Source organism: Patagioenas fasciata, chromosome 7, assembly GCF_037038585.1.
Source record: "Patagioenas fasciata isolate bPatFas1 chromosome 7, bPatFas1.hap1, whole genome shotgun sequence".
Taxonomy (NCBI): domain Eukaryota; kingdom Metazoa; phylum Chordata; class Aves; order Columbiformes; family Columbidae; genus Patagioenas; species Patagioenas fasciata.
The window spans coordinates 23,837,501-23,863,080 of NC_092526.1; the positions used below are offsets into that span (position 1 = coordinate 23,837,501).

A 25,580-nucleotide genomic window follows, 5' to 3' on the forward strand; every position below is an offset into this window, starting at 1 on the left:
TCCACTGCCATTCAGCTCTTTAACCATTTGTAGTTCCTCTGCATGTTACTTGAGCCACCAAGGAGATACAGAATTAAGTATAGGTCAGACTGTACATAAGAGTTTATAAATATTATTGATAGACACTTCAATAAGTTAATCAAGTTCAGACAGTATTGGGTTTGGCTACAGAGTTAATATTTCTATTGCTTCTAAGAGTGCATATCACCTTTCCAGAATAATTTATCTTACAAATGTCTTAACTCTTCATTAACAGGAACTTGACTACTGAGTGTGGTCAAGTTCCTGTCTCTGATAAAAGAGTGACACGTTCTGCAATGGTCAGTTCAAATCCCAGATGACAGCCTGCCCCAGCATGAAGTGTTTCCAGGGAGAAGAACCACAAACCTCTATATTGGTCATGTTCCCCTGGCCTGGAGGGCAGTAACCCAAAGACCAGTTGGGTTTCTTTTTAGGTGCCTTGTTTTTCCTTTCCTGAAGCTCACCCCCAGTATTTTTTCACTCAGTGAAAACAGATTCATTCAATTAAGTTCTCTAGAGACACTCCTTGGAACTCCAGTGAGTAATAATTAAAAAAAAAATAATAATTCAACTGCAGTCCTAGCATAACTTCAGTATAAAAGATGGTAAGCAAAAAACTGAGAAGTGCCTTTTCTCTCTAAGTTCTCCTGGACTCCCACCTCATATGGAAAATGACACGTATTGCCCATGACCAAGGAACTTTCAACTAAGCATTACAGAAATCACTAACTGTTTTATCAAAAATGCTAAACAGGTAATTCAATTCATAATTACTTACACAAACATCACATTAGAACAAGATTTCTGAGGAAATAAATGATGTGATAAAGTAAGGTTCAATAAAATCATAGTGATACCCCTTCATGGCTATACATAATGTCCTTGTCATTAAGAACTGAAAAATTACCGGTATACACATCATGCTGTATTGAAGCACTTGAGCCTTTTGCCAAAGAGAAACCTGAAATGAATCTTGGTTGGATTAGTAATACTTGAATTTTTTAGGCTGTATATTTGCTGTACAGGAGTATCTATTCTGATAATTCAAAGAGCATCATGTTCTCAGTTATCACCACCATCATTATATACAACTGTGAACATGTATAACCATAACAGAAAAAAATAACTTTTCCAGAATTCTATCCCTGACCCTGACAAAAACTCCCTACCCAAGACTCTTTTCATTCAGCAAAGAGAGATGCATTCAATGAAATGCTATTAGACGAGTAAACCCCGTAAGTGTCCATTTTTTGCTCAAGTATTAAAATAACAGGTAATATTCCAGTGTTGTATAAGTGCAGAGGGAAGATTTTTATTAAATAATTATTTTTGTAAAGGCTGAAAAATAAAACAAATTTTTTTGTTGCTGTGAAACACCTACATATTTACAAAATGCACGCATCTTGTACTCTGTGGATATATCATAAAATTTAGCCTGAGACGGGATCCATTGACTGAGAATCCTTACAAAAATAGCATTAAAGTTGGTTTTAACCAACTCTGTGGAGTACAGAAGTCCAAAGAAAAACAAGAGAGCCTTGAAGACATACACCCCTCAAATGCAGCTGAAAGCCCACTCCCTCGACAAGCCATGTTTTGGGAGATGTACCCACACACACTTCCTTGGCCAGTACTGGGCAACAGGGCATTTGTGGAGCTGTGACCTCGGACTTCTCAACCCTGCTGCCCAGGGACAGTTCTTCCATTTCAGCTTTTATATCAGTGAAGGAAATCAAGAGTGTGGCCAGCATTCTTACACTGAATAGTGCGCTTCTGGAGGCCACAAGAGTTGGAGGAACGTCCCTTCATCCTCAGTGTACCGGCCTTGAGCAGAACCTGCAGACAGCCACAGCCTGGCAACGCACCCACTGCCTTTGCACCCCTCGACCACAGGGGTGTCGCTCATGGAAGGTGGAAGGCTCCTACAACCCCCACGTTTAGTTTTGTGCGGCATTAATGGCTGAGGGGGAAATCTCAAGGCCTTACGCAAGATTCACTGTTCCAAAAGGGTAGGGTAGCTGGATGCACCACATGAGCTATTTAACACCTTATAACACATCTGTGTTTAGCAACTGAGCTTTTTGATAATTTTATCAAGCTACACTCTGAGCCCAGCAGCAAAGATAAGCGAGATCAGCATTCATTTCTTTGAGGGAAGACAAAAGAGCAGCAAGATATATTCTTGTACATTTCTTATGCATATTTTTGGGAGTTATACAACTTTAGTTTTGCAAAGCAATTTTCTGACTTTCACTGACAAACAAATCTGATCTGAAAAATCTTACATCAGCAGGGTTGGTTTGCAGATGTTATTTGCACCATTTATTTATCAAAAATAACTAGAAAATGTTTTTAAAACATCATTCCAGACTGTACAAATAGGAATGTGACATGGGCTGTCTGTTTTACTTATACTGTTTTACTGCTTCATATTCTGAGCAAACAGAGAGGCTATTTTCCCCAGGGGTTCAGGAGGGCATACTACTTCATTTCTGCAGAAAATTGTTTCTCCAGATTTCAATCTTTTTAGCTAGATATGACAAAATATAATATCAAGAACACTTATGCTTTTTATCAGCTCTATTTTCAAAGCATAAATAATAGATCAGTATACATTTAAGTCAGGTGACCAAGTCTTATTTTCAGAAATCAAATAAGCATTTTGCAATTTTTAAATGATGCTGTACATTTTCACCATAGTATCATTATGCCTTTAAAATGCTTTCAAAAGATCAATTTATAAGCATGGAGCGATTCTGAAGATATTTCACTAGTGTTAATAATACCTCACTCAGGTGGCATTCAATTTTCTGAATCCTTGGGTTAATGAGGCAAATAAATCAAAATTAAATTGGTCTTGGGAAAAAAAAAAATCAAACCAAATTGCATCTATCACATTATACATCCTGAGATGCCTTCAGTACTGTTCACAATGGCTAACAACATTCCAGCTCTCAGAACCATTACACTTACTCATAACACAATCTGAGATTTTAAAATCAAATAGATCACACTTCATAACTAGATGAACATAACGCCTTAAAATATATCAGGAGTATTCACAATAAGTTGCATACAGTCCTAGCCGAGTACTTTCCATTAAGTGTCCCTAAATTTCAGCTTCCCACCATTTGTTCAATAATCTAACAAACTCTTTCCAGGAGGATCACACCATTGCAAACCAGAAAGTTTGAAGATAAACCTCTAAAGGAAAATACATTCTGCAACTAGGCTGCCATTCACCATCTCTTTTAAAAAGCCCCAGCAACACACAGGTGTAGCCAAACAACTGAAACTAACAAAAATCCTTGCATTTTGGAAAAATAAATACTTCTAGTCATATTGCTGTAGTAGGAATGGTGGAAAAAAAAAATTACCTTTACTCCCTTCTCTGAAACACGAGAGATAGGAAATATTTTCCAGATACTATAAGAGGGATTCTGCTGTTGGGGAATACCAGTGTTGTCAGTTCTTTAAAAAAATTGGTTAATAATACACAATACAGAGAAGAACTAAAGATGCCTAAGTCATTACCAGGAGTAATAAATACAGGATGAGCAAACGCCAGTCAACAAATACTGACATCCTACACCACAGCGTTTGCCCTTGTTTTGCTGTTGCTACTCGTAGCACAGTAACAACTGCACTTTATCCATGGAGTCACCTACCTGCACAAGGGCATCTTGTCCCATAAGGAACTTCCTACAAGCACAGAGCCCCAGCTGAAAAACAAACTTCCACATTGAGCTGTTGTAACCACCTTTATCTGCTAAGTCGGCAGCACGACTCAAGATTTCCATATACACACTATTTACACTTTTTAATGGAAAACACTACACAAAAGTAGGTCAGGTATTTTGTCCAAACTAAGTTAGTACTATTAACATCTAAAATTTAAGGAAAACATGCAAAAAAGCTTGAGGGTGTTTTTGTTGTTTTCTCTTTTTTTTTTAAGTAGTTAAGAGCCCAAGTGCCCTTGCATGGCACACATTGAAAGCAACATGGAACAGCACAAAACCATGCTTGCACAATATCCTCAGGCAGTGCCTTTTTAGAACAGTTTCACAGAATCATTTTAGTTGGAAGATACTCTCAGGATCATCAAGTCCAATCATAACCTAACTTCAGCACTAAACCGTGTCCCTAAAGCCTTGTGGCTTTGCATAATAGTTTGTATTGCCAAGAGCTTGATTGGGAGTAATTTATGTGATGATTTAACATACTTGCTTTGCTTTTCCACCCAGAGAACAAATGACACCACAGAGAGTCAAGAATGTTCTAACTGTTGCTAGAAAAGTAGTGAGAAAATCTGTTTGAGAGACTAATTTTGATGGAACTTTCATCACAAAAGTTCTCAGGCTTATTAGCAACCTACAGCTACTATGTGTGTACTACAAAGGAGCCATCTCCGGAGGGACAAGTCAGAAAGAGAACACTACTCTACAGAATGCACTCACCCCTCTTCCCATGGTAGATTTGGAAGAGACGCGCTCCATCCAGTCCCCAGCCCACATCTGCCTCCCGCACCAGGGTCCCAGTGCGGCCAAACATTATCGGGGACCAGGCGTCCAGATTTTTAACAGCTTGTAGAAAAGCATTCCAAAAGGTGTTGATTTCACCTCAACATAAAACAAATCAAGCATTTTCCCAGCTCCTGAATTAAAGTTCAGTGCCTAATTCCAGCACACCAACACCACTTCACACTCAGTGGCCAAGGAAGTGGACATTTTAGAGAAGTTCTAATTCAAGTTATTGCTTCGAGTTTTGGCTGTGACATACAGCACTGATACAAAGCCACCATTCAATGGTTACTCAGTTGCTTGCTCAGAACGACACAGTAATTTTATTCTGATTTTTAGTCCACAGAAGAGAAGCCACAGCTGCTATCACTCCTCTTGAGGTTTTATGCTCTTTGGCAAGTAGTATTGATTTGTGTTTTTATAGCACCTACCAGGTAGTGGTTGTGCACTATCATTACCCAAATAATTTATAACAGGTGAGGACAAAGGCTTGGAAACTAAACCAAAGGTATCTTGATCTGCTCAGGAAAAGATGAAACATTGCTGAAGCAGTTAAAACAGCCTTTTAAATCAATATATGGTGCAGGTCCGAGATACTCTCGTACATTCTGAACGACACTTAAAAGCAGGTAAACTTACATTATTATCATGCACGTAACCAACTCTTACAAGTATTATCATGGGAGCAACACGAACACAGTGACACATCAACTGCTTGAAGGATCAGACTTTAGCCATAAATCAGAATACGAAACTTAGATTACATTAGAACAAAAAGGGTTAAAGAAACTCTCCCAGAAAAAAGTACTGTAAAAAAAGCCACTTTTCTAGTCCCAAAGCAATGTTAATTTAAAAGCCACGATTCATCTGAAAAATATTCACCTGTAAATCAAAAAATCCCCAAAGATTAATTTCTGCATTTACACTATTTCCAAAGTATATTTAACTTATAGGCATCCTTTTTTTCCTGAAATAATTGCTTACAAGATGAGAACTAAAACACAATCTTGAGTGTAGTAAAGGTAATTGCTGCACTTACTGCTCATGTCATGTTGATGTATTACTACGTATCAAAGGTCACAGTTCTGTACTCATACATTATCAAATTTGAAAGAGCAATATTCAATTCTGACCAACCTTTAAACTGCCCAGAATATGTGCGAAAATGGATGTCGGGCTAACTCGGGTTTTAAAAAAAAATGAACCCATGTTTCGGAAGCTGAGGGGTCAATCAAGCCAGACTGACAGGGTTAGGTGTCACTTCTGTGCGTCTGATAGTCTCTTAGATTATCAATGAGGTGCAGTACACTGATCACAAGCTAAAGCAGCTGTACTAATGAAAATCAAACAGTCTGAAAAAATTAGGTAACACAGGCTTGTGACACAGGGCAGTACTTTGTGGACAATAATGCAGGAATAAGGACATAAATCACCATTTAGATACAATAAAACCTGCAATACCCACCCTGAAACGTACGTGTCTGCAGAATGGCAGGTCAAAAATTGGCATCTTCAGAACTCCCCAGTCCCCTCTGAAGTTGCCAGACGATTTTTTATACTGAGCCAAGGCAGGTCTTCCACGCCTCCACTTCACTGCGCACAGAGCTCTGCAGCCGCATGCCAGGCTGCCCTTTGCGGGTGGGCAGCTGGCTGCTCGCGCCAGCAGCTCTCACAACTGGACGTAGCACAGATAAATGGGTCTTATCAGAACCTACTCAACCTTGAACATCGTTCTTTTCCTACATATGCCAGCCAGCTGGGGAGCAGGGGCTGCACTGAAGAAGCTGGGGCACCCTCAGCTTTGTTTTAGTAACATATGTGCTCCTTTTAAAACAAACAAACAAACAAACCAACCTACGAAATCCAAGCTGACTGAGTACAGGCAGCACAGAATGAACTACTAATCAGAATTATCACTTTAAAACTGTAAATCACTGCTATGCAAAGAGCAGCCTGACTCTTACCCAGCCATCATCATAATTCAGATCAGACGAATACTCAATAGCTTTTTCAGAATCAGGTTTTTCCTCAAGAAGTTACATACACAGCAAAAGCAGCATATATTCAAACAACCACCTATATAATTTCATACTCTTTAACATTTGCTCCATTTGGTAAAACACTATTTGAAAAGGGAAGCACGAGTTTAAATATTTTCTCCATTACAAGCAGAAAATCTAAGACAGACATTCCATGAAGTCTATTAGACCCTAAAAACTCATACTAATTAATGTCTTTGCATTGATTTTAGTGGACCTCCAATTGCAGGTGATGTAACTACTAGTCAATGCCACAGCTAAGATTAAAATGATACTTCTGATTAAAGATACTACTTACAGTACAGAAACACACATGCCTTTTACAAATGCAACAACAAGGCTGTTACAACAGTAAGAACTATAAATATACAGGATCTCCTGTTTAAATAGAAGCTCAATATACAAAATATACAAGTTCAAACTTTCCTTAAGAATTATCAACTTTCATATTTCTTCTAAAACATCATTTAAAATACTTTTCTTAAAGTGAATTTTCTTGTGTTTTTTTGTAAAATGGTTTTCTTTGTGTGCTGAACAAGTCAAAATTAAGTTTCATCAACTGAGTAGAACTCCTTGAAGCGATGCAAGGAATTAGAGGGCAGACCATTTCAGGAGAGCTGGAAGGTCTTTGTTCCTTGAGTTTTCTACAAATCCAGCATCGCTATTTCATTTAGGCAGCAAAATGGAGAGAGAAAAAGAGAAAGAATTATTTCAATAAGTTACAGATTTAGAGATGAATTTGAATTTACAAACTGAACACCCAAAACTGCCAGATCTCCAGTATCTGTACTCCTTGTTTTCTCCTGTATCTGATTATTTCAGGATTTTGCTGCATGTATTTCTCTCTGGCAGTTGCAATCTCCCTTTTGTAAATTATTTTTGTCACACAATAAAAGGAGAACACATGATTTCACAGAGACAAAGGCTTATAAAGCCCTCCTGAAAAACATTAGTAATGGTTTACTGAGAACCCTAGCGGTGCAACACCAGGTATGTGTAGGGGCACTCCTGAAGTAGATTTACTCCCACAGCAACTACAGTGAGAAAAAACAGTATTACAAGAATCAGTCAGGACCCAACCTCCCCCCCCACTATGCAAAAACTAAGACACGATCAAACTGATTTTATAAAACCTTGAAAGGGTTATATTATGATTCAGTGATTTAAATGTTTCACTGTTGCCAAGTTAGATAATCTATTGTGAATCCTAGAAGCATTTGCTTTAATCCCAAAACCCCATGGTTTGGGAGCAAATTATTAAAACCCTTCTCTCTATCCTGCCCATCATACACCTCTCTAGGTCTTATTCTTGCAGAGAAAGATTGAATGTGACCTGACAGGACCCCAGAGACGTTCGCAAATCAAAAGCAATGGTGAAGATAAGTCAAATTCCTTGAGACTTACAATCTTAAGGGACAACACTTTTTTTTTTTTTTTTTTAAATGCTGAAATGTAGTAGTTCCTACTGTTAAATATTATAATAACTCATTCTGTCATGTAAACAACCCCCTACTAAAGACCAAGTGCTAAGAAATTCCCACCTACTCAGGGTACCATTCTCTTCCTCCAAAAAGCCAGAATCCAGAGCATGAAGTACACATAATTTCAGACTACTATTAGACACAATCTCAAGCACAGCACACTTCTGATGGAAGTTTACAGTTTGTCCTCTGACAGAAGCTTTGGTGCGTTACTACGCACCAAGAGCGGGAAGCCAACAGCACTCTGCCAATCGGCCCCAGGAACACCAGCATTAGAAGAGCCGGTTTTAATTCCTCATCTTCTTCACCCTCCACAAACTTGAGACTTGTGAGCTCTGCCTAAAGACCACACACTGGAAGAGATGAGTACTGACACAGATGAGTAATTAACAGTTTCAAACACACCTTCGTTTGAGTGAACCAAAGTTTTCTGAAAACAGCCAAAAAACTGTTCCATGAACTATCACATAACAATGTATTAAACAACAGGATCTAAATGAAAAGAGGAACAGCACACACCATCAGAAAGAACCCTTTGGTCACAAAGCCATCTCCTATTGCCCTCTTGTTCTCAACCTTCATTTTAGACCTAAGGCCTCCGGCAAGTCTGTTTGTTCAAATTATAAGGAACTTTCAAACTCCCAGTCTGAGTTTATCCCTGGAAAACTTACTCTCTTTCTACTGTTTATGCACTTGATGTATTTGTAGCCTTTTTTAAAATTAGCTTGTATTAGGGATGTGTATTCTATATAGTCTCCTATGCACTACAAACATATATGTGAAACTGCAGAGGCTCACTACACCAGAAATCTGGACAGGTTTCCATTATCAACTCAGGAAGTAACTGAAACATGAGATCTGAGGCACTAACTTCTAACAATGTGACTGGATAGGAAAGATCATCCTACAGACACTGGGGGAAAAAAAAAAAAATCCACAAGCCATGGAAGGAAACAAGAGCCTGAACATTTTACTTGAGAACACCCATGAACTGGTCAATTGATTATTTGCCAGTAAAGACGCAAAATGAACCTTCAAGGTGGTTGTTCTAGTGAAACATTCACAGGGAGGCCAATCCTTACCCCATGGATGCTCTTCCTCCCTCTGGAAAACCTAACAAAACCTCACTCCAGAAGTAGCTTATTTAGAGCTTCCTTTGCATCCAGTACTCTTGTATTGAAAACGTTCAGACTTTATGAAGATTAAGACTTTTGAAGTTTTTAATAGCAGTCTTAACTATTTCATAATGAACAGTTTCTTCCAGCTTACTCACTCATCCATCACCATAGATCCGCAAGTGCACATGTTTTACTAAGTTCAGAACCATGCACCAGAGAAGTGTTTCTCCTAGCCTTCAAAGCCTAATACGTTTGTAAAAATTAATTACTGCTAGTTTCACTAACTCTAGAAGTAGAAATGAATGTCTAAGTTTTTATGTTTAAATAAAAAGGAAAAGAGCAACTTTGCTACCATCATCTGTAGTAACAGCTAGACTGTCTTATTCTAACAAGTTATTATCATCTTTTTATTCTGAAATTAATTCTAAAAAGCAAACAAGTTTCCCCGATATGTCAATTGCAACCTTATTATTTCTGACATAAGAACATGATATTCACCTGGGGTACATACTGCTATGTAATAGTAAACCCTGCTACATTTTCTGAAAAATCTTCTCAAGCTCTTCTCTAATTCTTGATTAGGACTTCGTTCTGACAGACAAAACCACTCTCCCTTATCCTCCCCAGTCCGTTATTCTTTTCTTTAAATCCTTACAGTGGCTCCTACTCATCTTGTTCTTGACTTCAAGGCAACCATAGGCACCCCTAGTTACATGCTTTTTATAACCTCTTGACCAGTCCATGAGTTGTCAGCATCCGCACCATCTTCGTTTGCCTTTCCTTGTGAGCTTCTGCTTTTGCTGTGCGTAGGCTGAACAGCTGTCCTGAGACAAACCATCTCCATGCCAAGATTCCACTAAATGATCTATTTCTGTCAAAATGTCCAAGGGTAATCAATTGTATTCTCCTTTAGAATAAGTATTATAATTTGAAGTAACATTCCCTCATGTCCGTGTTCTGCAGGCTTCTTAGTAAAACTTACAATTTGACCAACTGACTCATTTCAATTTATTTTGAACTAGAACACTCATTTGTCTTTCATGGCAGATTTTACACAGCCCAGATAATTCCTCCCAATACATAAACTACAGTTAAATAAAAGGAGATCTCTGCAATTACTCACAATATTTCAGAGTAATAAAAACACAGCACCAACAGGCTTGCCAAATATTATTTACTACCCCACTCCATTTCGCTTTTCATCCAAGCCACAGGAAGAAAGGGATCTTGTACAAAATCTAAGTAGTGAAATTTTCACAGGATATGCTTCTCAGTACTTTTGAAAAAAATGAAGATTTCAAGTACATACTGCAAAGTCAACAAAACATGGAACCACAGCATTTGTTGTATTTTTCCCCTTACTTCCATCTTCTCATCTTTTGAGAGCCAGTCTGCAATTGAATTAAATATCACTGAAAACTGCTGTACCTTTTCATTCCATGAACTTCTGCTTTGAAGATTTTGGTGTTACAAAGACATGACTAAGTGTGGCTACTGCTGTTCACTGGCAGGTATTTTTGGATGTCAATCCAGTTCCCATTGGACAGGCACCTTTTACTACTGCCACACTTGCGGCAGACAGAAAAAACAAGAAGCAACTGCTGCTGAAACAGAATCTTCTTCTCACATTCGTATCAGGACTGGGGACACATACTTGGCAAAAGTGACATGCGAACACTTACTGTAAATCAAGGAAGGCCTGGAGCCTATTACTGTCATGTATCTGAGTCTGAATTCATTTATAGATTAACTAACACTCTACCCTCATTTACTGTAGCTGCTTTAAAATACTGAAAAATTACAAAGTTAAAAATAGATCTTTCTCTACCAAAATACCAGATTATCCTTAACATCTTTTTCAAGCCCTCTAAAGCAATTAAGGGAAACAACTGCTTGGACACTTGTTTACTGACAAAGTCTTTCAGGAAAACTCTATCATGTGCTTAAAACTCACTTATTCTTCTCCACCTCAAAAATTCTATCTAGTCATAGATCTCATAAGGCTAGGTTTTCATGTTTTAACAAGTATTTGTTTTCACATCAGGTTGACTGTCTCTACTTGATCCAGTGACATATTAAACCAAAAGCAGCAGCTTGTCACAGGAATGATTGATGTCACATTTAAGAATGTTGGAAGAAATAATGCTTTCCCTTTCCTCCACCCCATACCAGATACTCAGTCTCTTTTTAAAAAAAAAAGATAATCAGATTCCCAATAACCTAAGCAGCATCAGTTTTCTTGACAAAAGCAGGACTACAGAAAGACATCTTCCAGACTAATGAAAATATTTTAATGTACAGCTACAATATTAACAGATTATTTTGGAAAATAACCTGGGGGTCCTGGTGGACAAGCAGCTCAATGAGCAAACATTGTGTTGCTGCAGCAAAGAAAGCCAACAGGATGCCGAGTTGCATCAACAAGGGCACCACCAGCAGAGACAAAGTAGTCATTACCCCACTCCATTCAGCACTTATCAGGCCACACCTGGAATACTGTGTTCAGGTTTGGTCCCCACTATGCAAAAAAGTGTGGACAGGCCAGAGAGGGTCCAGAGAAAGGCCACAAAGATGGTCAAGGAGTCACATGGAACACACAAGGGCTAATGAGCACAAGTTACAAGATTCCAATCGGACACAAGAAGAAAAATTTCTTTGCTATGAGAACAATCAGCCCTTGCAATAATCTTCCCAGGGAACTGGTGGATTCCCCAACATTGGACACTCTAAGATTCAGCTACACAGAGTGCTGGGCCATCCTGTCTAGACGATGCTTTTGCCAAGAAAGATTGGACCACATGATCCTTGAGGCTCCTTCCAACCTGGTATTCTATGATCCCATTATTTTATCAGTCAGTTCAATAGACATCATACACATTACAGCTCAGTGGTTGTTTGTCATGGGAAGAACCTAAAATTACTCTAAAAAAGCCTGACACTTAAGATACAATTTTTAAAAGGAAGTAATACATGGGCATAGAGCAATCAACTTCTGAAGTGACAGTAATTCATGCATTCATATCCCATACGAGGGATCAAAACATCAAATTCCACTTGGGTTTAGTGCTTATAAGGACATCCAACAACTTACTGTGCTGAATTACTGAAGTATTCTGTGATTTTTCTTTTTCTCCAAAGAAATCAGCCTTTAAACAGATAAGTTGGTGAGGTCCAAAATGTAATGTGGAGATTACAATCTGGAAGTCTTACAAAATAATGAGTAAGCTTTGTCACCTTTCAGGAAAACTTATTTCTGTTTTAAAGTTCTGGAATATAAAATACACTATCTTAAAATATTAAAGAATGCATTCCCTTATCACTTTGTACCTTGTACTTTTCTCATACTGTAAGACATGTTTGGAAAAGGGACTGTTTGCATTCTATTCCCAACTAAGATAGTCACACACAAGATCGTTACCTGGTTTTACTAGTTCTTTACATAAATACAGTCAAACACCTACAAGTACTCCTTTAATCACTCGCCTGCATTCTGTCCATTAAGACTACTAATTAAAATATGAATTGCAATTTAGTTAGTGAACCAGAAAAAAACTTCCTTGTTTATCTAAATACAGACCATTCTGATGATGTAAGGGTTGAGCTTCTATACTAACCCCAAAGAACCAGAAAATAAAGCATCTATTTGGAAAAGAAAATTAATCATCACTGTTCACATAATTATGTCTCATATAAAGACACGGATACTAAGGTCACATTCAGAAACATGTTTTTCATGTGGAGGACTTTTGAGCTACTAAGATTTAGCTTTTTGCTGCCTTTACACTGTAAAACCAGTTCACTTTGGAACCAAGCCAACAAATAAAAGAGTAGGTTTGAAGCTTCTTCTTCCCTCCATATACTGATGTACACAGGGAACAGCACACAATAAAACTCATCAGAACTACTACTAAATTAACCAAGTTACAAATGGTCAGCATTTATTTACTAAAAAAAAAAAAAAAAATCTGATTTAGGTTCCTCACTTCCAAGCACCAGAAAAATTCTAGTCTAGGTTCCCAACTGTTATATTTAACAGGAAACATATAACATGTGTCCTTAGCTTGAAAAGCTATACAATAAGAAAAGTACAGTTTCAGAAATCCAGCAGCAAATATTCATTATAATTTTAATAATAAGTAGTATCAACAGGTTTTAGGCACCATTAGGAAAGTCTTTTGGCAAATGCACATGCACTTCCCCTATTGATTAGGGATCTATTTCCATCCTATCAGAGCCACCTTAGTTACATATACACATGCTCCTTTTAAGGTGTCATATTCCTTCTGAACTTCCACAAAGTAACTATAGAATAGCTGCATACAGCAGAACAGAAATTATCTTCAGTTTTAGGAATCACAAAGCAAGTACTGCTGCTAGATGTCTTTATTTTCCTTTAACAAAATACACAAAGGCACAAAATTCACATATATCTTGTCATTATTGTACAGGTATAAATAGTGCTTTGTATTCAAGTACAATCAAGTGCAGAGACTTTATATTTTATGTAAACACAAAACAGTTTTGCATGTATGTGCCTCTGGTTCATCTGCAACGCAAATACCAAAGGAGACGCCATTTATCTGAGTGCCATTTAACCAAATTCTATCAAAAAGTGAGACAATGAATAACAGTAATACCACTGTAATGACACTTCCATACACTTGAGTCAAATGTCAGATGACACTTTAGCTTGTAAACTTCTGTGTATTTAAAATGTACTCAAGTCACTTTAACAGGGAAGCATTAAAAAGTATCTTAAGTTCACTAGACCAAGCTTCCTAGGTCAGCTGCTGCCAGAAATTTCTCTGCATGTGTGACAGCTAAAGAGATGTCAAATTACAGGTCACCTTTAGCAAAGCTTATACTTTTAAATTTTTAAACATGCAAACTGAGTGATGGCTACAACTGTTAGACTTCAACCAACTATACATTCTGTGTGTTAACTTATTTAAAGACACATGCTTAATTTACAATACCCACTTTTACATGTAGCTTTGACATACTGTGGCAGTTGAGGCAGTTTAAGCTCAAGCGAGATTTATAAATGGTACCATTAAAAAAAGCTCACCTGAATAGTAACAACAGGCATGAACAAAGCTGAAAACTAGCTACAGAAGGCACTTGAAGTACTTTATTCTGTTTTCACTGAAGATTCTTCACTTTGTTCAGCCGAGATAGACTCTGAAGTAGAGTCTTCGGTTGTTGAAAGGTTTTCTGCTTCTTCAACTTCTTCGGTTACCTTATCATTTAGCTGCTCAGGACTTTGTGCTTTATCATCTGTCTCACTTGTCTCAACAATCTGGGCCGTGTCCTCTTCAGATTCTGTGACAAGAAAAATGATGAAATAAACATCTGCAGAAATGAATAGGTAGCTAATATTCTTAAAAAGGAAACAGAACATCTTGCAATCACACATTGGTTTTGACTAGTCACTGCATGAAGTTCTCGACTTCTAAAAACTATTTTATTTTTCTAACAAGAGGGTGACAGGTAAAACCTGTGAAAGTTAAGAAAAAAATTATAGAAAACAGTTCAGACCCCACTATGAAAATAATATGTATTATTTGTATATGTTCACCCTCAATAGAACCTTTCTAAGCTTGTTAATATGAGACAGTGTCAGAAATAAGACACAATGGTAATTCACCTTCTTTGTCCTTGGTAATGGAAGTTTTATCAACTGTGTAGCTTTTTCTATAAGAGTTTAATCTGTACACAGAACCTAAACATTCTGTTTGGTGGAAATTAAACAAAGAGTCAGATAACTAGAAAAAAAAAAAAAAAGAAAGAAAATGAAAAACTAGTTCTCAAAATCTCAAAACAGCCGACAAAAATTACTGGGTATTCTCAATCTTCCCACAGAAAGTGTAGGAAGGAATATCTTTACTCTCAATCTGAGTTGAGGGTTTCTTTGATAATAGGCGTACTTTGAAGATCAGTGAAAAATATTTATCGTAAGTACTATCCCTAAAAAAGTAAATTCTAGCTTCAAGACAGGATTTTAGTAGTGTATGAGAAATAAGAGACAGTCACATTTTGAAGTGAGCATAAGCACTGAAAAACTGAATACTAAGTGTTGCACTAAATGACACAAAGGTACTGTAGAATGATACTATTGATGTTGGTTTATTTATTGACTGGTATTAGTCGATACTATAGAGCATTGATGCATACTGTGAAGGCAAACAGTTTGCAAAGCTGATGCAAAGTTACAGCTCAAAAAAACTAACCTTATCAAATGTTTGTAATTTAATATTTATCAAAACATGTTTGGTGTCTCAAAGTAAAGGGACTGCTTTAGGCTAATATTGACAGAATTCAGGCAGGGCTGGAAGTTTTAGAACGATTGCTCTGCCTTCTGGTGTCACAACTGATGAGAGCAGCTGCTGCACAGCCCTGCCCAGCAGACCAGGTACAACTGCCACCTGTCACCAAGACCCCTCTTCGCACACACAGCTCTGCCTAGCTAGTTCCAGGCTCTGCCTCGGGCTGCTCAGTGCAGCCCAGCTTCTCCATTTCTTCCTCTGACTTGATCTTCCATCTCAGCAAGTTTGCAGCCAACTTACCTCCTCATTCAGATTCCTCCCCTGTTTTCTCAGCCCCAGGCTGCTGAACACCTGCCCTGGCTTCTTGTTCCAACATTTCTCTGGAACATCCTGTCAGATGGTCCATCCTCCTATTTCTGCCCAAGCAAATTAATGTTCTCAGTTTCTTGCCAAACTACTCCACTCTCCCTTCTTGCTCTTCAATTTCCATCTTGATCCCATCCCAGCCTGTACTCAATCTTTATCTCCCAACTGTCAGTTTTCTTTGCCTCATCTCTGCATTTTTTCTTCAGCCTCAAATTCTATGAATAAGTTTGTGCCTTTTCCTGCTACAATCCTTCCACACTTGAGTTACATTCCTCCTTTATTGCTGCTGTTCAGGCTCAAGTCAAATAAAGTATAGGATGTGAGGAAGAGAAAACTCCATGTCCCCTCAACTCATGTGTAGCTTGTAGCATAGCCCAATCGTTACCTATTTACAGAGTTTCAGGCCTACAGTCCTCAACTGAATGATGCTCAGCACTCAGAAGTGAGCTACCCCCCCTTATTGTTGCAGAGAACATTTCACTGCATAACCAGTGAAATCACAATATTGCATCACTATTAAATTAAATTGAAGATGTATGCCTGTGATGCAGGAATTAATAAAATTAGTATAAAATAACTGCACTAAAATATAGCTACTGTACTTGTACTTGCAAGACCTTTGGAACCAGTTGTCTTCACTATTGCAGCTCCCCATTAGGGCAGAGTTTCACACAGTGCCATGTGTCTCAGTATCTTTAAGGAACATGTGCTTCACAGTAGTCTCTGTTCATGGCTTTGATATCACAAAGCTGTTGCAAAGGCTTTGAAAGAGAATCCAAATAATAGCAGAGTGTTTGATTCCCTGTACCCTTTATATCCTACCAAAAAGGCAAGCTGTGTTGTTCAGCTAAACTGAACTGTCATAGACTGGAAACACAATGCATTTTTAAACAAAGAATTTGTTGACAAGTCATTAAACTCAAATTGAGTCAACCCATGTCTGCTTGAGAAATCATTGAATTCTAGTCATATTAACTGAGGTAAGGAAAGAGCACATCAGGCAAAAACTCACATCTTTAAAAAGAGTAGCTTACAAAAAATGTAGCTGGTTCATGCTGTGCTATGGAAGTGGAGCATATTTGGTAGAAAGGCAAGCCAAATCTTCGAAACAGAAAATGTCTCCAGTTCAGTCTGGGTTTTTTCCAGTTTTGGTTTGGTTTTTGGTTTGTGGGGGGTTTTTGGTGGTGGTTGTTTTTGCTTGCTTGGCCTTTTGGGGTTTTTTGGTGTTTTGTTTGGTTGGTTTTTAAGGATTTTCTGGTTGTTTGTGCTTTTTTTTAAACCACTAAACTCAGACCATTCTGACCAGAACAGACACTTAAGCCAATTTCTTAGTTTTTTGTCCTCAGGACAAGGGGCAATGGGATCAAGCTGGAACACAAGAGGTTCCACTTAAATTTGAGAAAGAACTTCTTCTCAGTGAGGGTAACAGAGCACTGGAACAGGCTACCCAGGGAGGTTGTGGAGTCTCCTTCCCTGGAGACATTCAAAGCCCGCCTGGACACATTCCTGTGCGACCTCACCTAGGCGTTCCTGCTCCAGTAGGGGGATTGGACTAGATGATCTTTTGAGGTCCCTTCCAATCCCAAACATACTGTGATACTGTGATACTGTGATAAGGTTTCTGCTCCATCTATTATAAGATTCCATTTAACATAACACTTGCCCGAAGCCAAGTTCTGCTTCTGGTAGAACTCATCAATACACACACACTTGAAGTGGCTTTCTTTCTGGAGGACAGCATTACTGTGAACCCTTTCTGTTGAACAACAAACCAAGTTTCTGCATCTGCTTCTTAAATGGAAGTAATTTCAAACATACTAGCAGTTGCCATATTCCAATAATCCTTAAAAATTACAGAGCATTAAATCATGAAATATTTCATCAAGACAGTCATGGAATTCCATAAAAATCTGGAGACAACACAAGAAGCTGTCTCCATAAAGTGCTGACTACCACGGTAAAATCTGAAATTCAAAGAGATTTAATGAAGACCTCTGAACATCAGCACCAGATATTCACCACAAAACACTGAGGCAGTCAAATTTTGTTTCAACCTTTGAAACATTGCTAAATGCTAAACCTGAATCAAGAACACAGCATAACAGTACCAAGTATAGGCAAGGCAAAATTAACCAAGAGGATAAAAGTGGTTCCTGTTGGCTTTTTCTATATGACCCAAACATGAATACTTTAAAGAGAAGTACATAAGAGAACCAACTTGCCTTTGATGGCAAAAATATCAACATTGAGCCACTTAAGAAAAGTGTAAGAAAAGAACTAAAGTATATTGCTTCATTCTGTTACTAAAATTTCCCAAGTTACTCTGCTGAACAGGGAAACATGATGTTTGTGCCAGTAATCTGCATCAGGCTGACAGCTGATGACTCCATATTTCCAGAGGATTAAAAAAATCCAAGGTTTGGTGCCAACAGCACTCCCCATAGCCATTCTTCAGATCTCTTATCCGCAGGAGTTGCATGTAACATGCTTGTCACTGCATAAGCACAACTGAAAAGAGATTCAGCTTCACGCTCTACTCATTAGTAAAAGTAGCTGACTGGTTAAAAAATATTTATAGCACTTCTGTATCACATTAGCTTGCAGTTTCTTTGAGCTATCCAGCTACAGTTTAAATGAGTTGCAGATAACAGTTGGATCTCCCTCTGTTGTCAACACTGTGGTGAAGTTGGTTTCCTGGTGTTAATGTTTGTCTACATCTGTAAGTGAAGATACTCTCTAACTCTTGCTCTGACAGCAGATATATTACTGTAGCGAACAAAAGCCTTCCCCACAGCTGTACCTCTAATGATAGCTCCATACTTTAAACTTACAAACAAATAATACGTTCATTTCTCAATAAGCCTCAACTGCCTGTAAATAGTTACATTTCAAATTAGGGTTCTGATGGAAAAAGTGACATACTGAAAATGATATTTTCTCATTCATAAGAGACTTGTGGCAAGTCACAGGCAGTTTATGCACAGTGACAAACTGTTAGAGTAGCACTGGCCTCTTCTACATCAACAAGACATTTCTCAGATAATAGTTACGCAAAATATGAATACAGACTATTTCTGGCTGCTTACTAATTATCAAAACAGAATGGTTTGTATCATCTTGGAGATGAAATATTCAGAAAATATCAGATATTTAAGCTAGATAAAACCAGAAGTCACTATATATCAATTACTTATTCCTTATGCCTCTTCTGAAAAACTTACACATACACTTTCTAGCAGGAAAAGAAAACAGAGGAATGAATCCCACAGCGGTTTTTGTCATCATTTTTAAATAAAGCAGCACATTAATACAAGACCATACCGACAAAAAACAAGTAATTTTCAGAGTTAAAGCAGCAAAAATCACATTTACTGCAATAAAACCATCCCATTTTTATCCTGAAATACTTGATAGTATTCTGCTTTCAAAAAAGCAAAAGTTATTTTGCAAAACTTTCACTTTTACATCTCAAATGTCTAACAAAAATCTCATACTAATTATTAAGGTTTTGTATTTTTTACATCTACAAACTGACTAAGCAGCTCAGACCCATTAAGGGCATAGTTTGATAAACATTTCCTTCAATGATAACACTAACTCAATTAGCACCCTCCTCTCCCAAAACCTCTAAGAACCTGCAATTATGGATAATACGCCAAAGCCCTTGAGGCACACGCCTCCAAGAGCTGAATATATGTCTTTAAGGGCTTCCCCATTTGACTCCCACAGAGGAAAATAAGTACAGTTTCGAAGTCGCCATTAACATATTTTGTCTTTTCTGTAAGAACCTTCTAATTTTGAAGGTAGCCAAGAAGCTACTAACCTAGCCTGCACTCACTGAAAAGCTGATTAGATCATTTGAGGGCAAGTTTTCAGTCTTATTTTCAAGCTAGTAATAGTACTTTCCATGAAATTTCCCATGCACTATGGCACACAGGAAAAGAAACCAAGTTTTCCTCATCAAGTCCCCATATCAGACCCCACCCAGAGATGGTTACAGTTAGATGTGACTTCTCTACTACCCTCATGGGGCCTCCTCATAGCAAAAAGTAAAGGCCAATGCCCCTAATAAAGATAACCAAGCAGGAACATTCTTTCTGTTACATTCTGACAGCTGCCCACGGTTGGTGGGTTTCTAGCCCGAGTCTCAGGGCTGTACACTATTTGATGGCTTCCCCCCACAATCCCTGCTTAAACTAATGTAAAATCCCATCAAGTACCCCATAGCACATCTAACTGGAGATTCTCTGGTTCGAAATTATAATTTCTGGAATCTTTTAAAACACTACATCTTCCTGTTGGCTGCATACCAGATGCCTACTGTATCTGCAGACTATAAAATGTCTCAAAAGGAACTATGTTACATTAAAATTGACAATTTGTCTTTGAACTCTCTGATTTTAAACAAGGCAGTTTTACTAGATTTTCCTGCCCTGAGGAAAACAGCAAAAGGAACAAAGGCAGAAATTCCAACACACCTCAATCAAATGACCTGCTGAACACAGTGAAAGTTAACCACTTCAGGACATATTCCCCTCTTAACTGTTTCTGTAAATTACAGTACCATTTTCTATCTGCTTATCAGTAACATTAGAGTGAAAAGTTTTGTTATGCCATCATTTGCATGAGACATATTGCCTAATAGGAAGAAATTTTAGGGTTTAGGACAAAAGACAATAGTATCAACAACCTAAGCTAGAAGCCGGAACAAGAATAATTCAAACGAAGTTAGAATAATTGAAATGAAGTTAGAACAGAATAGTCAGTTGGAAGGGACCAACAACAATCACCTAGTCCAACTGCCTGACCAATTCAGGGCTGACCAAAAGCTAAAGCACATTATTAAGGGCATTGTCAAAATGCCTCAACCACTGACAGTCTTGGAGCAACCACCAACTCTCCAGAAAGCCTGTTCCAGTGTTTGAGTTCTTCAGTTCTTCCCATCTAGACAGAGAGCTGGATGACGGGGGCAGATTTCATTAGACATTTAAAAAGAAGCAGATTTCATGAGATCAGCACACACCTTCTGTCTGTTCAGTTTCCTGGGGATTTTGCTCTCTAGGTTCTGGAGGATCCGTTTCAGGTCGCGGTTCTGCAAATTGCTTTTTTTCAAAGCTGAAGTCTGGAAGTCGTGGAGCCTGAGGTCTAGTTTTTCTTGCAGGATTCAGGAAAAAGCAGTAGGCACATCTAAATGCTACACAAAAGCACACCCAGTAAGTAGCCTCACTAATTAATTTCATACTTCATCTTTATTCCTACACTGTATTCTGACTGTCTAAAATACTAAAACTCAGATAATTAAATAAGTGACTACCAGTATCTGAGTACCTCTATCAAATTTACATAAGCTGTTCCATATAGCTCCATTTTTAACTTCAGTACACATTTATGTCTTAAAAACCTGTTTGCTTTCAGCTCCGCTGCACTTATGAGTACTGCCCACCACTGTGAAAGATTTGACCACAAACAAAATCATGCAATTCAGTGCCAGATGTTGCCACATGGTGTTCTTCTCCTCTTTCCTACAAAAGAATTAAGTTGGCAGATGACTTTTTTTTCCTTTAAGATGCCACTTTCCTTACCCTTTGAGTAAGGGGATGCTACAGATTCTGCAAGGTATGTCTCAGTTTTCTGACTGAGGAGCACTCTGCTCTAGTGGTGCTTAATTAAGAAAAGGCAATTTTGTTCTGTAGAAGTACTGGATACCACTTCACAATTAAATGCGTATTCCCCCTCTCAAGACAATGGAGGAAGCGACAATTTCTTGCACAGCTGAACTGTGAACTCACTTGAGCTAACATGACACACAGACTACATATCTTTGGTTCCATAGGAAACATTCAGCTTCTTCTTACAATGCTGTATACTTAAAATTAAATGAAGCAAAATGAAAGAAGACTTATCTAAGATTGCCTCATTTCTTAAGCATCAGACTTACATTTGTGGTAAGAAGGAGGCAAAATAAAACATCTGTGTTCAATAAAGAGCTGTCTGTCTTAAGTTACTGTCAGCCATAAATTTACATATAGCCCCCCAGAGCTTGTTCCTACTCCTTTCCCGATACCTCCCCAAGATGTTCTTGCCAAAGGAAAATTTTGTTTAAGTTCTGGTAAAAGAGGCACACTTTAATGTCAGATAGTTTCTCAACATAAAACCCTTCTGAGAACCATTCATAGCCAGTAGCAATTCTCAGGGATGCACCGGAGGAGGCTTATTTCTATTGAATAGTTTTCTATACATAAAATCCTTGGCCTGAAGCATGAAATAAAGTACTTCTCCAGGTCTTGAGTGAACCTTAAGATACAGAGTAATAAGTTACCATAAAACTGTTCCCGTATGAAGTGGCATTTCACAGTGTCAGTTAAGTACTTAACCGCAACCAAAATGAAGTATGATGAATGTTAGTTATGAAACATAAGCCAATTACTAAGGAGCCTACCAAAAATGAGCTCTTACCTATGTATTCAAACTCCTCCTTCAAAGCCATACCATTGTGAGAAAAACATTGCTGACATATAAGGGCATACCTAGAAAACATGAATAATATATAATCACACACCTTTAAGCAATAACACCCTGAAGTGAAATGCATTTTACCTTAGATATTGATTAATAGCTTAGATATTTACTCTTAAAAGGTAATTTCCATGGTGAAATTATCCCTTACAGCAAAATAAATCTGTATATTAAATAGTAGTTTTTAAAGCTGGTTTAAAAACAGCAAAATATTCTTAGCTACAATTTAAACCTCATGGTTCAATATACTTTTAATATCATCGTTAGAAAATGGCAGCCAAATTGAGTTTATATTTCATTAGAATACAGTCAATATGAAAAGTGACCGTGATTAACATAGAAGTTCTGATATGTCTGGCCCATCTTGAAGGCAATCTGAAAGCATTTACAATCGTAATAAAGCTCAAGTGCTAAGGTAATCAAGTTTGGTTTTTTAGTTCAAAATATAATTTGTTCACTCGAGCATAAACTTTTCTCTTTGGGTGATATTAGCTATGTGGAATTATTCAAAGTGGAAGTTAATTTTGTCAAAACGTTGCTGTTTTTCCTACAAAGTGATTTCAGGTGAAGCACTGAGAAAGGGCCATTTCATTATGAAAATTCTGGACAAATCAATTTGTAATTCTTTTAACCTTGACACATCTGGCTTTAAAAAAAAAAAACACACCACCACCACCACACAGTTAAGAAGCTTCCTTGCTCTTAAGTATTTGTGTATTTCCTTTAGCAACTTTTTACCTGTTCTGAGGACCATCACCAACCAAATATTCAATAACTCTATCCACAATTCCTCTTTCTCGAGGAAGAATAGGTCTTGCTAAAGGAGGGCCTGGAGGATGCAGACCTAGGAAGATATGAACTACATCAAAATTCTTTTCAACTGTTATTATTATATATAACCTGATATTTCACTGTGTGTGCTAGTGTAATAAAATAATTGCACCTACTTAATACATATGACTGCTTTTCTTATTCCACTAGGAAAGCTGTTAGATTTTTAAACCCTCAAGAGCTGAAAGTTCATCTTCTGCTCCTTTACCTTATAATCTTATTAAATCACCACTTTTACATATTTGGTAATGTAACTAAACTTATAATTCTAAAGAACTTGAGGCACCAATAGCACCCACTGGTTTCTGTGTAATTACTATACTGCATGAGCATGCCCTCAAGTGTGCCTTCTGTCTATACATTAAACCTTGTCTAGCTATTTGGCATTTTGGTAACCCCATGTTTAATGGAAAGTTGGATACTTCCAGATTTTTGCTTAGTCAAAGAAGCCAGAAGGCCACTATTAAGATATGATTTTTCATATCCCATGTGTTTAACAAACTACTAGAAAAAAAAATTTCCATTAAGAACAGGTAACAGCAGTAGCTGGTACCACCTTTTTCATCTGTTTATCCATACCACAGTTAAAGTAGACCGGTGAAACAAACACGTCTTTCCACAATGCTTTATAACACTTGGTCTACTGTACAAGACCACTGCAGGCTGCCAATTTCCATTTATGTAGCTTTGAGTTCTTACATCTACCTTCCCTGCCACGCTTAAAACAGAAGATGCTTGGCACAATGAGCAAAGCATGTCTTGGTAAGAAATTAAGTCTGAATGATTTGGATGCAGCCATTCAAATAACAAAGTATCTGAAACTTCTTCCAAAGGCCACACTCCTGGCCAAGAAGCCTTTTACACAATCACAAGGACATATTAAGTTACAGTACTTCAGCAAACAGATACCGGACAGATAGTTCTGAATGTGAGTTAAGTGAGCCCTTGCAGGGGGGAGAATTTAAAAACGTATTTCTGTGAGACCTTTATGAATTACATTCAAAGGCCACCAAAAAGAATGCCTGAGTAGGACAACAAACCAGTCCTTTTAGAACTCAAACTGGGACAAAGATGTCAGCTTCAAGTCACCTGAAGACAAAATGATGAAACCTGACAGGTAAGACTCAGTTCAACCCAACAAAATTACCTGTAATAACGCATAAAGTCCTATTCAAGCGCAAGATAGTTAAGAAGGTTAGACAGAAAAACCCATATATTAGCAGGTTTCATACTGAGTTGAGCATATGGTAATGTGAGGCCATGCAAAAATTAAGTATATTTAATTCAAAAGATCAAATTTTCATATAACCTGTATGTCACCAATACATGAAAAGTTTCCAGAAGTCAATAAACAAGGTAAAAATGAAAGTTATCTAGAATAAAACATCACAACATTCTCTAAGAACAACTTCAATTACTTGCCTACTAATAACTCAAACCAAACATCTTGGTTCTCATGCTGCTATGGACACACGTAATTAATATAAACATCAAAAGCAATCATTGTAGAAAGACTGGTCATTTCTGCAAAACTTGGCAAACTCTCAACTACCTGCTGGTTATTAATTTTCAAACATATGGGAGCTCTGTGGTAATACACATTAAATTGATTCTCCTCTACAAAATATACTATAACAAAAATGAATTATTAATCTTCTCTGGAGTACAGATAATTAAGGCTATTCATATTTGTTGCAAGCCATGCATAAACTTAGATGCAATTATATTACTCTTATAGATACCGAGTTAACATACTTTCACTACAGCTACATGACAGATTTTATATGCCTGGAAGGTTTAGGGCAATTCAAGAGAAAGCAGGGCTTCCATGTTAACTGACAATTGCAGTGGCTTCTATTGCTATCTACAACAAAATAACATTTTGTCAAAGTATCAATTATTAAGGAAAAAATACATGTGCCTATGAAGCATTATCACAAAAAGCTACCCTAAAAAATTTAATTACTGGGCTTGTCAACTGTCCTTTCAAACAAGTCCACTTTTTTTCCTGAACCATTTCTGAAGTAAATGCTGAATTTCAACGAGCTTATTTAATGCGCCCAAATCTCCCCCTAAAAATAAAACTATTATGTAGCTGATATTATTATATTATATAGCCATCTTATTAAACAAGAAGGAACATGTGATTTTAAACTCAGATTTCAGTAAATGTGGTTTGTAACCAAACAATTTCCTGGTGCAAGAGGCTGATTTCTAGTACTTCGAGATCATCAAGACATTAAAAACCTTCCTCTGCAGTTCACTTCAAGGTTAGAAAAAAAATGTAGCAGTTTCGTAATGCAGGTTTACTAACAAAAAATAAGGCTTAATGGACTCTGCAGAGAAGTGAGAGATCACAACTTTTCATGACAAGTTCATTCCACTACATTAAAGACCACAAACAGGCATTTTAACATTCAAC

General features: G+C 37.5%; 1 protein-coding gene across 5 annotated transcripts in view; it reads right to left on the reverse strand.

The window, feature by feature from the left end:
- Window positions 1–25,580, reverse strand: part of LNPK (lunapark, ER junction formation factor) — a 59,881-nt gene that overhangs the window by 5,511 nt on the left and 28,790 nt on the right. For 2 of the 5 annotated variants that reach the window (XM_065841374.2, XM_065841372.2), the window contains exons 10-13: window positions 23,066–23,171; window positions 22,268–22,338; window positions 20,835–21,005; window positions 13,545–14,501 (exon numbers count right to left, since the gene is read on the reverse strand). In XM_065841374.2, coding sequence (XP_065697446.1) covers window positions 14,311–14,501; window positions 20,835–21,005; window positions 22,268–22,338; window positions 23,066–23,171 — 539 coding nt within the window. In that variant the 3' untranslated portion in view covers window positions 13,545–14,310. Of the gene's footprint in view, window positions 1–6,006; window positions 7,242–13,544; window positions 14,502–20,834; window positions 21,006–22,267; window positions 22,339–23,065; window positions 23,172–25,580 lie in introns of those variants that run through there. The other 3 variants (XR_011740004.1, XR_010651597.2, XM_071811118.1) reach the window with 3 other exon arrangements.